This window comes from Myotis daubentonii, chromosome 2 (assembly GCF_963259705.1).
Source record: "Myotis daubentonii chromosome 2, mMyoDau2.1, whole genome shotgun sequence".
Lineage (NCBI taxonomy): Eukaryota > Metazoa > Chordata > Mammalia > Chiroptera > Vespertilionidae > Myotis > Myotis daubentonii.
Window position 1 is genome coordinate 47,492,496 of NC_081841.1, and position 13,991 is coordinate 47,506,486.

The 13,991-nt window shown below is 32.6% G+C and overlaps 1 protein-coding gene across 4 annotated transcripts in view; it reads right to left on the reverse strand.

Annotated features, from left to right (window-relative positions):
* The window catches only part of SCAF11 (SR-related CTD associated factor 11), an 88,367-nt gene that overhangs the window by 20,883 nt on the left and 53,493 nt on the right, over nucleotides 1-13,991 (reverse strand). For 3 of the 4 annotated variants that reach the window (XM_059682647.1, XM_059682646.1, XM_059682649.1), the window contains 3 exons: nucleotides 12,282-12,359; nucleotides 8,054-8,154; nucleotides 5,843-5,898 (listed from right to left, as the gene is read on the reverse strand). In XM_059682647.1, the coding sequence (XP_059538630.1) occupies nucleotides 5,843-5,898; nucleotides 8,054-8,154; nucleotides 12,282-12,359 (235 nt within the window). The remainder of the gene's footprint in view (nucleotides 1-5,842; nucleotides 5,899-8,053; nucleotides 8,155-12,281; nucleotides 12,360-13,991) is intronic. The other variant, XM_059682648.1, reaches the window with a different exon arrangement.

Sequence of the window (13,991 nt, forward strand, 5' to 3'; positions counted from 1 at the left end):
TATGTTTTTAACACCTGATTGATAGTTTGGCAGGGTATAGAATTATCTAGATTAGTAATTATTTTCCCCAGAATTCTTAAGGCATTGCCCCACTGTTCCATCTCTTATTCATAATATGCTTTTATACATAGTCTGTTTTCTCTCTCTAGAAGCTCTTAGGATAATATGATCTGCAGGTTCTGGAATTTCATTAAGCACTTAGTGTAGTTCTTTCCTCATTTACTAGGTGTTAGGTTATTCTTCATCTGAATACTTACATACTACTATTCTGAGAAATTTACCTTTATAGTAGTTTTCTTGATAACTTTCTGCCTTTTGTTTTATTTCTCCTTTCTATATTTAGTACTTTTCATCCCACTTTGAGATTTCTCAGTTTAAGGTCTGTTGAATTTTTAAAATTTCTGCTATATTTTTAATTTCCAAAGGTTTCTTCTTTTAGTCTTGTTTCATTGATGAATTAACCTTTCTCTTCTCTCTGGGGATATTAACTTTTAAGTTCTTCCCTTAAAGTGTTTCCCAGCACTGCGTTTTTCTATCAGGTTCCTTTTCTTTCTGCTTTGATCTCTAGTATATTGGACCAAGGTTCCCCTCAAGTACTTCGTGATCCTTGATTATTTGTGGGACACTAAATGCTAAATTGCTAATGGTGTGGATGGGTGATCAGTTCCTTGTAACTAATGTATTTCATAGAGTGATCATGCAGAGATTTGGCTATTTCATTCAGAGACGCCCAACAATCACTATCTACAAGTCTTTTCTCTTCAGTAACAGAATATCCCAGAAGATGCCAACTTTCTCCCACATTGGGAATAAGCAAGATTGCCAATGCTTTGAATAATGAGCACAGGTAGAGAATTAGAGACCTCAACATTTAATTTCCCTCTCTTTACTCTGTTGTTTCTTCTACTCTCATTTGTGCTATAGTTTAATCTGGTTCAACTACTCACGCTAGAGCAGTGGTTCTCAACCTGTGGGTCGCGACCCCTTTGGGGGTTGAACGACCCTTTCACAGGGGTCGCCTAAGACCATCGGAAAATACATATATAATTACATAGTTTTTGTGATTAATCACTATGCTTTAATTACGTTCAATTTGTAACAATGAAATTGGGGGTCACCACAACATGAGGAACTGTATTAAAGGGTCGCGGCATTAGGAAGGTTGAGAACCATTGCTCTAGAGAGTAAGTATCCAATCTTTGCCTGGGTAGTCTCCTTCCCCTACCCTATTTAGCCAAGAATCTGCAGGATAAACTGTTTTAAAATTTTTTAATCAATTCTATTTTTTTTACACCACCCTATATCCCTGCCTTCAGAGATAATGGAGATCTCCAGACCCAGGACAGTCTAAGGATCTATTCACCCCATGAAAAGATTTTTGTTTCAGCATTCTGCTAAGAGAGATTACCATTCACCTTGTACAATCACTTTCAAGCTTCTATACTGTGGATTCTCTTATCTGCTGTCTCTTCTCTCCAGTTCTCTTAAAAATTTTCTTTTCTTTCCTCTGTCATTTTAGTAGGGTTCTGGGAGGGATTAGAGAATTAAACAGGTGCTCAATCCGCTATACTTAACTGAAAGCTTGTCTTATTTGTTTGAATTCAGCATATCTCACATGTTTCATGAACCACTAATCCCAAAAGATGTTTTCATGAAAACATCTTTTCCTATAATATAACCCCATATAGCTCAGAACCCTGTCATTGGCAGGCACCCAATGAAAGTTTGATTAATTTATTTAAAAGTTAATAAAGGTATAATTAAAAGGATTTAGGATGTACTTAAAGAAGTACTCTATTAACAAACACATGAAAAGGGGATACTTTTATACTTTACAACAATTATAAACTCTTAGCCCAAGAACAAAGTACATAAGGGAGGTTAAAAATTTAGCTGAAGAATGAAAGTGACATTTCCTTAACAAATTTGCCAAAAGGTATGCTAACCTTTTTTAGTAAGGCAACACCATCTTCATTAAAAGGAAAAACTAAACAATTAATATAGCTTTCCTAGAGTCATAGATTTAATGGAAAAACCAGTACAAAACTCAAAGGGCCAACTTCCAATAAGATTATCTAGTAGGCCTGCTAAGTTTTAACTAATGTTCTACTAATAATTTCTAATCCAGATAAAAGAAGTTCATTCACAATGTCATATGTTCTATTCATTAGTTTATGTGTAATATAAATAACTTCAGGTAGAAAATGAAATCACACATAAATGTTCAAAGACAGCCCCTTCCTGCTTCAAAACAACTTTTAAGAAATTAAAAAAGCTAAAATTGGTCTAGTGGGTTTGGCGCAGTGGATATAGAGTGTCGGCCTGTGGACTGAAGGGGTCCTAGATTCGATTCTGGTCAAGGGCACAAGCCCGGGTTGCAGGCTCGATTCACAATAGAGGGCGTGCAGGAAGCAGCTGATCAATGATCCTTTCTATCATTGATTTTTCTATCTCTCCTTCTCCCTGCCTCTCTGAAATCAATAAAAATATATATTTTTAAAAAAGCTAAAACTGAATTCTTCTAAAATCTAGCCAAGCGATCCTAAATAAAGAGACATCATTTTCTCAAAATGTTCTTTTATAAAAAGAAATTTAAATTATCCTTAATACACCATGATTCCTGTTCAGTGTAACTTGAGTAAATAAAGATGATTTTTCTGCTTATTAATAAGTTCATTTTCCCTAAACTTTGAGACCATTATAAGTAACATTTACAGGTTCTCTCAGCCTTCTAATAAGGTCATTTGTTAATAATATGTAAGAAATCTCATAAGAAATGTGAAAACTAAAGGTTAAAATTCTATGGTTTATGAACTTTATAAACATTAGCCTAAAAAAAAGAAGACTGATATTGATCACATTTCTGAAAGATAAGTCAAAATAATCAAGGTTAGTTGGTCTATTAAGTAGGGAGCAGACACTATGTTATCAAAGTGATAATTTTATATTAAGAATTATTTTTTAACTCAAAAGTGCATCCAAACAAAGCCGTAAGAATAAGGCAATAATTTGAAACAAATTCTGGACATCAGATCACTTAATCTATTAATTTCAGTATATAAGTCTAAAAGATAAGTGTTCTTTGAGGGAGAAAATCCTTAATACCATTATTCCAAGTAAAAAAAATTGTTTTAACTTTAATAATTCCTTAATATCAAATACCCAATGTTCTATTTTCTCCAATTGTCCATAAAGTTTTATTTTTTATAACATGTCAGAATATGGATCCAAATAAGATCCATACACTCTGACTGGCTGAATGTTTGTCTCTTAATCTACAGGTTCTGCTCCATCCTTTTACTAAACTCCTTGGAATTTTTTGACTAAAGAAACCAGGTCATTTGTCTGTGATCTAAATTTGCTGACTGCATCCCCTTGTCACTTAACATACATTTCTGACTCTGTACATCTTGTAAATTAGTAGTTAGATTTCTTAATAAGATGCAGGTTTGTTTGTTTTGGCTTTCAGGTTTTCTTGGTCACACTATTGCATATTTGCTGTTATTTACTTCCATAAAGAAATATTTTTTAAAAAAATTTCTTTGTTACTCCTCACTGAGGATATTTTTCCAGTAATTTTTTTTAGAGAGTGAAAGGGAGGGGGAGAGACAGAAAGAGAAAAATCTATGTGAGACACATCGATTGGTTGCCTCCCACACACACCCTGACCAGGGCTGAGAATCGAGCCTGCAACCGAGATACGTGTCCTTAATCGGAATCGAACCTGGGACCCTTCAGTCCACAGGCTGATGCTCAATCCACTGAGGCAAACTGGCTAGGGCAAGGAGTATTTTTAATGTATTGTTTCACCTTTTATGATGCTAACAGCCATTGCTGATGACTTCCTAGATCCATTAATTCATTAGTGTACAAAATGCTAATATTCAAATTCTATACTTTTATCTTCAATTATTTGCTGAAATACTTCTAAAAATATTTAACTATCTTTTACTACCTGTTCAATTATTCTGATGTGTAGTTTACTTAGGAAAAGCATGATAGATGTTTGAATCTTTTCTTTTATAAATGTACCAGTTTAACAATGAGTTAATTCTTAGCATCCTCCAAAATAGACCCATTAGTTTTTATGTTTATTTAAATCTGAGTAATTTCATTAAACATAATACCTAAATACAAACTATTTCATTAAGTATATAATGTATTTCAATGCAGGGGGAAAAAATTGGCCAAGTTAGATGTATTAAACTCTCCAAGTAAAAAGCGACATCATAGAAATATGAACCAAATGGATAATCAGTAAGTATCCAGTACCCCACAAATAAATCCAAACTTGTTCAATTAAAACATTTCCACATAATTACCTTGATCACTTACATATAAAACTAAAATGAGTATTTCTGCCTATCCTAAACCACACAAATGACTTCAGACATCTTCACTTAAGCAGACACATTAGGTTACAGGCCTTGGGCAATGTTAACTTTCTGGCATAAATAAACTTTTTTTTTAAGAACTATAATTTAAAATTAGCTTTTCAGTATTAAGTTAGCTTAGGACATTCACTAAAAACTTGTTCAGTATTCCATATTCTGAATAGTAAAACAAATTCTCAAATCCATATAAGTCATAGAGTCTTATAAATGGTCTTCACTACAGTGAAGCACTTGAGGTTAGATCTGCCTATGTATCTCTCTCTAAAATTAGTCCAGGCAAGAGATATACACTTAAAGAAAATTATAGTAGACTTAAAACTAAGATAAACATAGTGAGAGCAGGCCAAATTATCTAGAGAAATCTATCACATCATTTAATCTTTCTCAACAGTAAATTTTATATCGGATCCTAGAGTTACCAAAGTCCATCCATTAAAAAAGGATGTTCATCAACAGCAATGACATAGAAAAACAAACAAGTTTGATATCTAGGGTTTGTTAACAAAAGAAAAATGCTCATCTAATCAGTAAATCCTTTTAATACAATTTCATTTTAATAGCAACTAATCAAAGGCAGAAAGAGCACTTATTAACCTATAAATATGAGATCTATAGACATAAGAGATCATGTTAATTCAAATCATAAAATAATAACAACCAAACTTGGTATTCATAATGTAAAACAATGAAGTTGATAACTTTTAAGAATAATAAATTCATTAATTCTTTATATCTATAAAGAAAAATTCATTGTAGCCTAGCCTGGAAATTAAATGTTCACCTCTTCGCTTACAAACAGTTAATAGTAAGTTGTTCTTTAGAATAGAATACACAGCCTGAGCTCCAAGGAGGAATCATAGGGCACTATGGTATCATTTTTCTCAGACCCTGCCCCAAACCTTTCCTGTACTGGAGAACTATGTACTAGGTTAGATCGAAAGACAGGAATATTTAACTGCTCATGTAGATAAATATGTAAGAGGTGCTTTATTTCCAAAGTTTCAAATTAGAAGTGTGGCTAGAGACCAAACCACCACTTCCTCCGGGAACTGTGAAATAACTTCACTGTCACAAACTTCCCTTGCTACAGCTTACCGTACTTTATCCCATCTCCCCTAAATTCTTCTGCTTTTATAAGTGGAGTATAAGACTGTAATGGTGGTTGCTAACCACCAAGTAATTGAAAATATCCTTCTTCTTTTCCTCTCCCCCTTTCTTCCTCCTGCTCCCTTCCTCCAAGATGAGCATAAAAAAACACACAAAATGGGTAGGGAACAGCATAAATAACTCCATGAAAGTAGTTTATATAGGATTTAACAATGTACAGAGTTCAGTAGAGTTCTGTGCATGACCGTTTTCCAAACCAAAATGTTACTAATAAGAACTCTGGCACAAGTACTAAAGTAAGAAACAAAAAAAGATAGAAAACAAAAGTAAAAGCCACTTACGATGCATCTTCAAGTCATAAAGCTTTGCACTTAATAGATCTTCTCCTATGTTTTTTCTGTAAACATCAAAAAAAGGTGAAATAATTAAGACAAAACTGTCATTTTGCTCATTTATTTTCAATTCCCTGCCCACCAAAATGAAATTTATTAGGCAGAGTTTTACATTCTAGCAAAGAAAATATAACTAGTTGCCCCTCCCCATCCCAGTGACTGACAATGGAGGTTTACTACCAAGAAACAAAATATCATTGCAATCTCTTTCTCTAGAACTGGCAGAAATAATCAGAAAGAAAGGGTATCTGTCAGGGTTTTACCGCTTTAGAAAGGAGAAACAACACTGGACACTGTTGAAGTGGTGAAGAGACTAGGAACGGATAGTAAACCTCAGGCTGAATGGGAGGAATGCTAAAAAACTTCCAAAAGGCTCTTAAAAATGTACTGTAAATATCCAATAGCTGAGAGATTTTCCACCTTGGGAGAAATCATTAAGGGTCTGACTTGTTGGACAAAAGCAAATTATTATTTTATATATTATTTCCATACACCATCCCCCCCACCATATATCCATGAGAAAAAGCAGTTAAGCATGTGGACTACCTCAACTGAATTAGCCCCATTGTGCAACCTTGTTATAGGTCATATACTGATGACCACTGCACTCTTAGCAATAGCTAAGACAATTGGGGTAATTCAGAGAAAACACAAAAATATATATCCTCGACGTTGTCACAGCCAGTGATAGCAGCTATATTAAGAATGAAGGTAGCAAAGGTATTTCTTCATTATTCCTAGGAAAAGTGTGCTGCTACCTACTATGAAAACATATATACATAAATCAAAACTGACTCTAATAAAGTTAAAAGAAAATGTAAATAAAATCTACTCTAATGCAGCTAATGTGGGTTTATGGGTGGGTTCTTACAGTGGATGTTTCATGAATCCCTTAAAATCATACACAAAGTTTTGTCTGTAAGTTCTATGACATGTTTTTCTAGATGTCTGCAGTTTTCTTCAAATTCCCAAAGAAGTCTGTAACTTCCCAAAAGTTAAGACCTAGAGAGCTATAATATTATAAATTAGTTGCATGATTTAATACATCTCAGGGACGACTGTCAATTATTTTGGTAACAAAATAAATGTACTCTCTTAAGAAATTAGCATTCTGATGAAATATGCTAATGAATTATAAATTTAATTATGAATCTGACAGTATATTGACTTAAGAATATAACTTTTAGATAGCTCTTAATATATTTCAGATCAAAATGGGCTTAAATTTTACATATACCAGAAGAGGTTATTTTAAGTATTAAGAATAAATTAATTTCCAGTACATTACTAACACAATTTAGTTGAAAAAAAAATATGATACCTATTAAACTGGAATACTAAGCACTGTATTTCTAGGCAATTATGTTTTACCAACAGCAATTAAAGAAACAAATACAAACGTTAAATTTTTTAAAAAACATAAACATGTTACATTAGGTAGCAAAAATACAAAGAAGCACAATGAGAAAAATAATAAGTAGTTTGAATTATAACTGTCTCATGAAGTATGGTGAGTTATACCATTAGTAACTTTCTACTTTTTGTCCCTAAACACTAGAGCAGTGCTATTCAAAATGTGGTCTGTGCACCAGTGCTTCTCCATTATTGGTTGTGATATGTACAAAAATGAATAAGCATTCAGAAAATTTTACAGAAATTTTACACTGCTGTAACATTTTTATTTTATAAAAATATCAATCTAAATCCAGATTAGAAAAAAAAACTAAGAAAACCAATTCCTCAGAGATACAGCTGAGTCCGGCTGGTGTGGCTCAGTGGTTGAGCATCAACCTATGAACCAGGAGGTCAAAATTCAATTCCTGGTCAGGGAACATGCTCAGGTTGCAAGCTTGATTTCTTGTAGAGGGCATGCAGGAGACAGCTGATTGATAATTCTCTCTCATCATTGATGTTTCTATTTCTCTGTCTCTCTCTCTCTTCCTCTCTGAAATTAATTTTAAAAAACATATTAATAAAAGATAGAGCTCAGATTATATTCTCAGATTTCAGCTGGTCATTCCTTAAATTACCAAGTACATGCTTTAAAAGAAGTAATTAAATATATTTAAACCCACATCATTAAAAAAATGTATTCATTTTTATTACTAGCTACCTTCTGATTCTACACATTGGATTCCACTTCTAAAGTTCATTACTAACCTCATACAGCTTTTAGAATTTTCATGACAGGAGAGCTGTTTCTTAAAAGAGCTTTCATTTATCTTGTCTTTTGCTTCTCTCAACTGTCTTTTTACTTGAACCTATGAGAAAAGCAAAATGACCTATTTAGAGTGATAATCCAGTATCACAAAAAATAACCTATTTTTCAATTCTCCCTTGAAAAAAAAAATTAAACAAAATTGTCTGAAACTCTAGCCCAAATACATATGCTTATTCATTCGAGCATGCTAAATTATAAACTTAACATACATGCTAAGCTCTGGGGAAACAAATTACGGGGAAATAAGGCATGTAAACAGATTAAGTGCTCATAATAGAGATAAAAACAAGGATCAGCAGATACATTGATTGAAAATTAACTCTAGAAAAGACTTTAATGAATAGATGCTTTATGAGTTGGCCTTAGAGAATGAGTAAAATTTGTCTAAGGAATAAAATTAAGGAAAGAAGCCAATGCAGATGGGGAAGTTGATATAAAGCATAGGACCAGATTATAAAGAGCTTTGAATAATAAAACAATTCTATAGGAATCAGAGAATAAGTGAGGTTTTTAAAGCAAGTAAATGAGATGATCAAATAATTTCTTTTTTTAGTATTAACTTTGGCAGTAATGTGAAGAATGAAGCAGATAAGGAGAAACTATAAAAGCCAGAAAACCAGAAGCTCTTACAATGCATAGTCTAGATTTATGCTGAGAAAATAGTCACTTGCCAAATAAGGCTATTGAGCACTTGAAATGTGGCTTGTCTGAATTGAGATGCACTCTAAGTGTAAAATATACAGAGGAGTTCAAAGACTTAGGACAACGACAAAAAGGGAAAATCTCTCAATAACAATTCTTTAAAAATATTACATGTTGAAATAGATATGTTGGATTAAATACATATTATAAAAATTTGGTTTTTTCTACTCTTTTCACATCACTATTAAAACGTCTAAATTACAGCCCTAACTGGTTTGGCTCAGTGGATAGAGCGTCGGCCTGTGGACTGAAGGGTCCCAAGTTCAATTCTGGTCAAGGGCATGTACCTTGGTTGCAGGCACATCCCCAGTAGGGGGTGTGCAGGAGGCAGCTAATCAATGTTTCTCTCTCATCGATGTTTCTAACTCTATCCGTCTCCCTTCCTCTCTGTAAAAAATCAATAAAAATATATTTTTAAAAAAACAACTTTTAAATTACAGATTGGCTTGTATATTTCCATTGGCAGAACCAGTCTAGATGGCAGCATGAGAGCCTACTAAGAGTTAATAGCAGAGACATGAAGAAACAAATTTAAGAAGAAATTGAGCAAAAGGAATAGGAAAAGATGGATGGGCAGAGAGAAAAAAATGGAAAATTCCCTGATACTTTTTGGATTTGTTAATGTTGATTCCTTTTGTATTATAGATGGAGATATCCAACAAGTGGTTGAAAATACAAGTCTGGTTCTAAGGAAAAATATCTAGGCTAGTGACAGAATTTTAGGAGCTATATAAATACAGAAAGTACTAACAGCTACTGAAGTATTGAGAAGACTTAAGGGGAAGGTATACCTAGAGAATTGAAAGGAAGATCCTATGAGGCGTCCCAGTGATTTAAGAAAAGGTAAAAAGAGCAGGGAGATGGCAAAGAAGGTTGTAAAAGGTCGGTAAAAGAAACAAACATACATACATACACACATTCTTACATATATACCCATAAGAGAAGTAAACCTAGAAGCCAAAGGAAATAAAAGTACTCAACAGCATTACATGCAGAAAGGATGGGACTGGCCAGTGAGAGATTATTCTGGCCCTTAGTGAGGACAGTTTTAGTAAAACAAAATGACAGAGGTGAACTGTCAATGGAACTGGGGAATTGAAAAAATGAAGTAAATGTAGATGTCTCATTCAAGTTCAGCTATAAAGGGAAAAGGATAATAAGTGAAGGTTCAAAAGAAGCAAAGGAAAATATTGAGAGTACAAGGATAATATCACATATAAGAAATACCTTTTTAAGTTTCACAAAATTAGATGAATAGTGCACCAAACTTTTAAGCCTCATTAAATAAAACAAATTCTTATTCCAAGAACAAAATTTCACATGAAGCCAAAGAACAAAATTTTACAAGAAAATATATTTGGAAACTAGCTCATGCTAATGAATCATCAGCAACATAACATATACTCTAGAAAAATGGAGAACGTCTTTCAGAGAAGTCATGCTTTAATTTTGATTATAATATTACACAATTATATCTTTTCTCCAAAATATATACTAATTTGCATAAACGTGCAGACTTACATAAGCAAATTAATTTTTCATGTTTCTCTCTCTCTCCCACTTCCTCTCTCTCTAAATTCAATAAAAGATATTTAAATATATATACATATATATATATCAAAACAAATCATAAATACCTACAATGAGAGCATCTAATGCTTACATAGTTGTACATTGCTTCCATTCCCTCCCTACTCACACGGAGAGCAACAAAGCTATCACAGACTTATAATGCTACCTAGGAACAGTTTTTTTCACACCAATGACATCATATATGTATATATTGAGTATTCCCATTTTTAGTTGTATATCCTTTGTGACTTCTTAGAGATACCTCAAGTAATCTCTTTCTTAAAGTCAAATACCATATGATTTCACTTATGTGTGAAATCAAATGTTCAAAATAAATAAACAAAATAGAAACAGACTCATACAGAACAAACTTTTTAAAAAGGATTGGGTAAAATAGGTGAAAGGATTAAGAAAATAAAAAATCACAGACACAGACAACAATATGGTGATTACCAGAGGGAAATGGTGGTGAGGCAGGTAGAAGAGAGTAAAGGGAGTGTAAATGATGACAAAAGGGAGACTTCATTTTGGGTGGTGAACACACAATACAATATACAGATGATGTATTATAGAATTGCACACTTGAAACCTATATAAACTTATTAACCAAAGTCATCCCAATAAAGTCAATAAAATTAAATAATTTTCTCTTAAAAACAGTCATGAAAAAAAAGGCTAAGAAAATGTTCCAGATTAAAAGATATGAAACATAATGCAACACATGATTACAGACTTTCTTTTGCTATAAGGGACATTCTTGGAACAAATGGTAACATCTGATTATAATTATATATATATAAATTATTTTAAAAATCTCCTTCTTATACATTTTATTTAACTACTTACTGCCCATTTCTCTTTTCACCTTTTACTAATTAACTCAGGAATATGTTCCTATTTCTTTTACTTGTAAGCCAAAAATGTGAACACAAATCATAATCACGGTTTATAATAATTAACATCAATGAGGTATGTATGGTATGTGCATCTCATAGAGATGTGATTAGGATTAAGCATTACAATAAACTATACTTAATAAAAGAATAAACTAATTGACCTATGCCAATCTTGAAACTGAAAAGTCCCTCTCAATCTCCACAAACCCCCCTTTCTCCAATTACTCATTTTTCTTCAAACACCAGAATTTAAGAACAAAGACATCACTTTATATTTACTTTTACTGGCTTACTCTTCTCAACACTGCTTTTTTTATGAAAACATACTTTTCAGGTATTTTGGACTTAAGTTTTTGTGAGGGTTGGCCTTTGAATCTAATAGTCCATTTCAAATATTTTTCAATTAAAAATGTATTCAGCCCAGCTGGTGTGGCTCAGTGGTTGAGTGTTGACCTATGAACCAGAAGGTCACGGTTCAATTCCCAGTCAGGGCATATGCCTGGGTTGTGGGCTCTATCCCATGTGCAGGAGGCAGCCCATTGATGGTTCTTTCTCATTGATGTTTCTATCTCTCTCTCCCTCTTCCTTCCACTCTGAAATAAAAAAATAAAATAAAAATGTACTTAAAGCACTATATAATTAATCAGTAAATGTTTTTTAAATAAAGGTCCTCACACTAAAAATATTTTAAAAATTAAAATATTCTGTAACTATGACTTAATGTGAAACTTCTTTTAGAAATCTAATATATTTTGTAGGAAAATATAATGTGACTACCATCAATATATCCTCTTTAGCGGGCAAAGGAAAAAAAAGAGAATTTCTGAATTCTTGTAAAAAAGTCTGGGTTTGTCATACTAAGGGGGAATTTTAATCACATATTAAAGCTAAAGTTGAACAAGTCACAAATTTATTCAAACTGGAACTCTTTTAAAACAAAATTGAATTAAGTTTGTATTTATACTGTTCATGTTGCAAAATAAAATCTAAGTCTTACCTTAACACAACCTTCCAATGAACTGATTTTAAACACCGCTTGAAAAGGTTTTCTGTCAATGGGACATGAAGCCTGTGTCTGAAAAATGATTAACAATTTATAACTTCAGAAATGTTTCTTTAGAATAAAAATTAATATATAACAAACACATTTGAACAGGAAACAGAAACTTTTTTTTCTTCTTTCAAAGGTGAAGATGAAATACTTTCTGCCAGTACCATGCCACAGAGTAATAAATACCTTAAATTTGTTGAATTCATTCAAATACTTATTGAGCATCTACTGTATGCTAGGTAAGTGGAATACAATGATGAAGAGAAATAAGATCTCTGTATACCTAGGAAGACCTGCTTGTCCAGGTGATAACTACTGGGCTGAAATCAACAGCTCTATGATCGAAAGTTCTTGGGCAACTCGAAATCAGCTGTAAAAGGAATGGCAGATACAGGTCCCTTACAGACTTTAGTATTCTATGACAATATTGTCTCTAAAAATGAATTATTTTGAATAGGTAGTTAAGCCACAGCAATAAAAATTTTTTAATAATATGAAGAAAATGAAGGATTCCTCTACTCCCAGCAGCCATCTAGATGCTTTCTCCAGAAGTAGTTTCCTACATATCCTTTTGGAGATAACCAATGCATATACATACATATGTATCTTTTTAATATAAAATATATCTAATTAATTCATATGCTAATTGAATTTTATTTTTCTTACTTATATACTTTAGTTCATATTACTATTTCAAAGCTGCCTCATTCTTAACAGCATAGTATGCCACAACAGTTTTAATTTTATATTTCCTTTTATGAGTTAGATTGAGCATATTTTCATGTTTTTAAGAGCTATTCAAATTGCTTTTTAAAAAACTATTCATGCCTTTTGCTTAGCTTTTTTTATTAGGTTGCTTGTCTTTTTCAAGTGGAATTGCAGGCATTCTTTATAGATTAAGAAAAATTTTCCTTTAATCACTCTGTGATTCTAAGTCAACTTTATTTTGATGTAAATATATTTCCTATACCTTAAAAATTAATGTACATCAGCTATAATTAAGAGTTTCTTTGATAATATTAAATATTTGTATAGGAATGGGTTTATATTATCTAAACAATTTAAGATGGAGTTATCTACTAGAGTAGAAGGGTAAAAACTCAGTAGTCTATTAAGAAAATACTAAAAGGTGATATTATAAATACCTATGATTTATTAATTACTTAAAAAATGCCCTAGCCGGTTTTGCTCAGTGGATAGAGCGTCGGCCTGCAGACAGAAGGGCCACAGGTTCGATCCCGGTCAAGGGCACATGCTCAGGTTGTGGGCTCGATCCCCAGTGGGGGCATGCAGGAGGAAGCCAGTCAATGATTCTCTCTCATCATTGATGTTTCTATCTCTCTCTCCCTCTTCCTTCCTCTCTGAAATCAATAAATACATACATTTTTTTTAAAAAAATATTTCAAAAAGTAAAACAGGATTTTAACAATTTAATAGTAATAGTCTAAAAGACCACAGATAGTAATGGAATTTTGATAAATTATCTTATATTCCCCAGTGAAAAAAATGTGATTTTTACCATTCTGGACTTCGGCACACATCAAGATATGCTTGTACAAGTACACATAGGCCAGACTATGTGCAGCCCTTGATTATATAATACATTTTCACAAAGCTCGAGACTCACTTTGGGAGCAACCAAAATATAAATTGTGT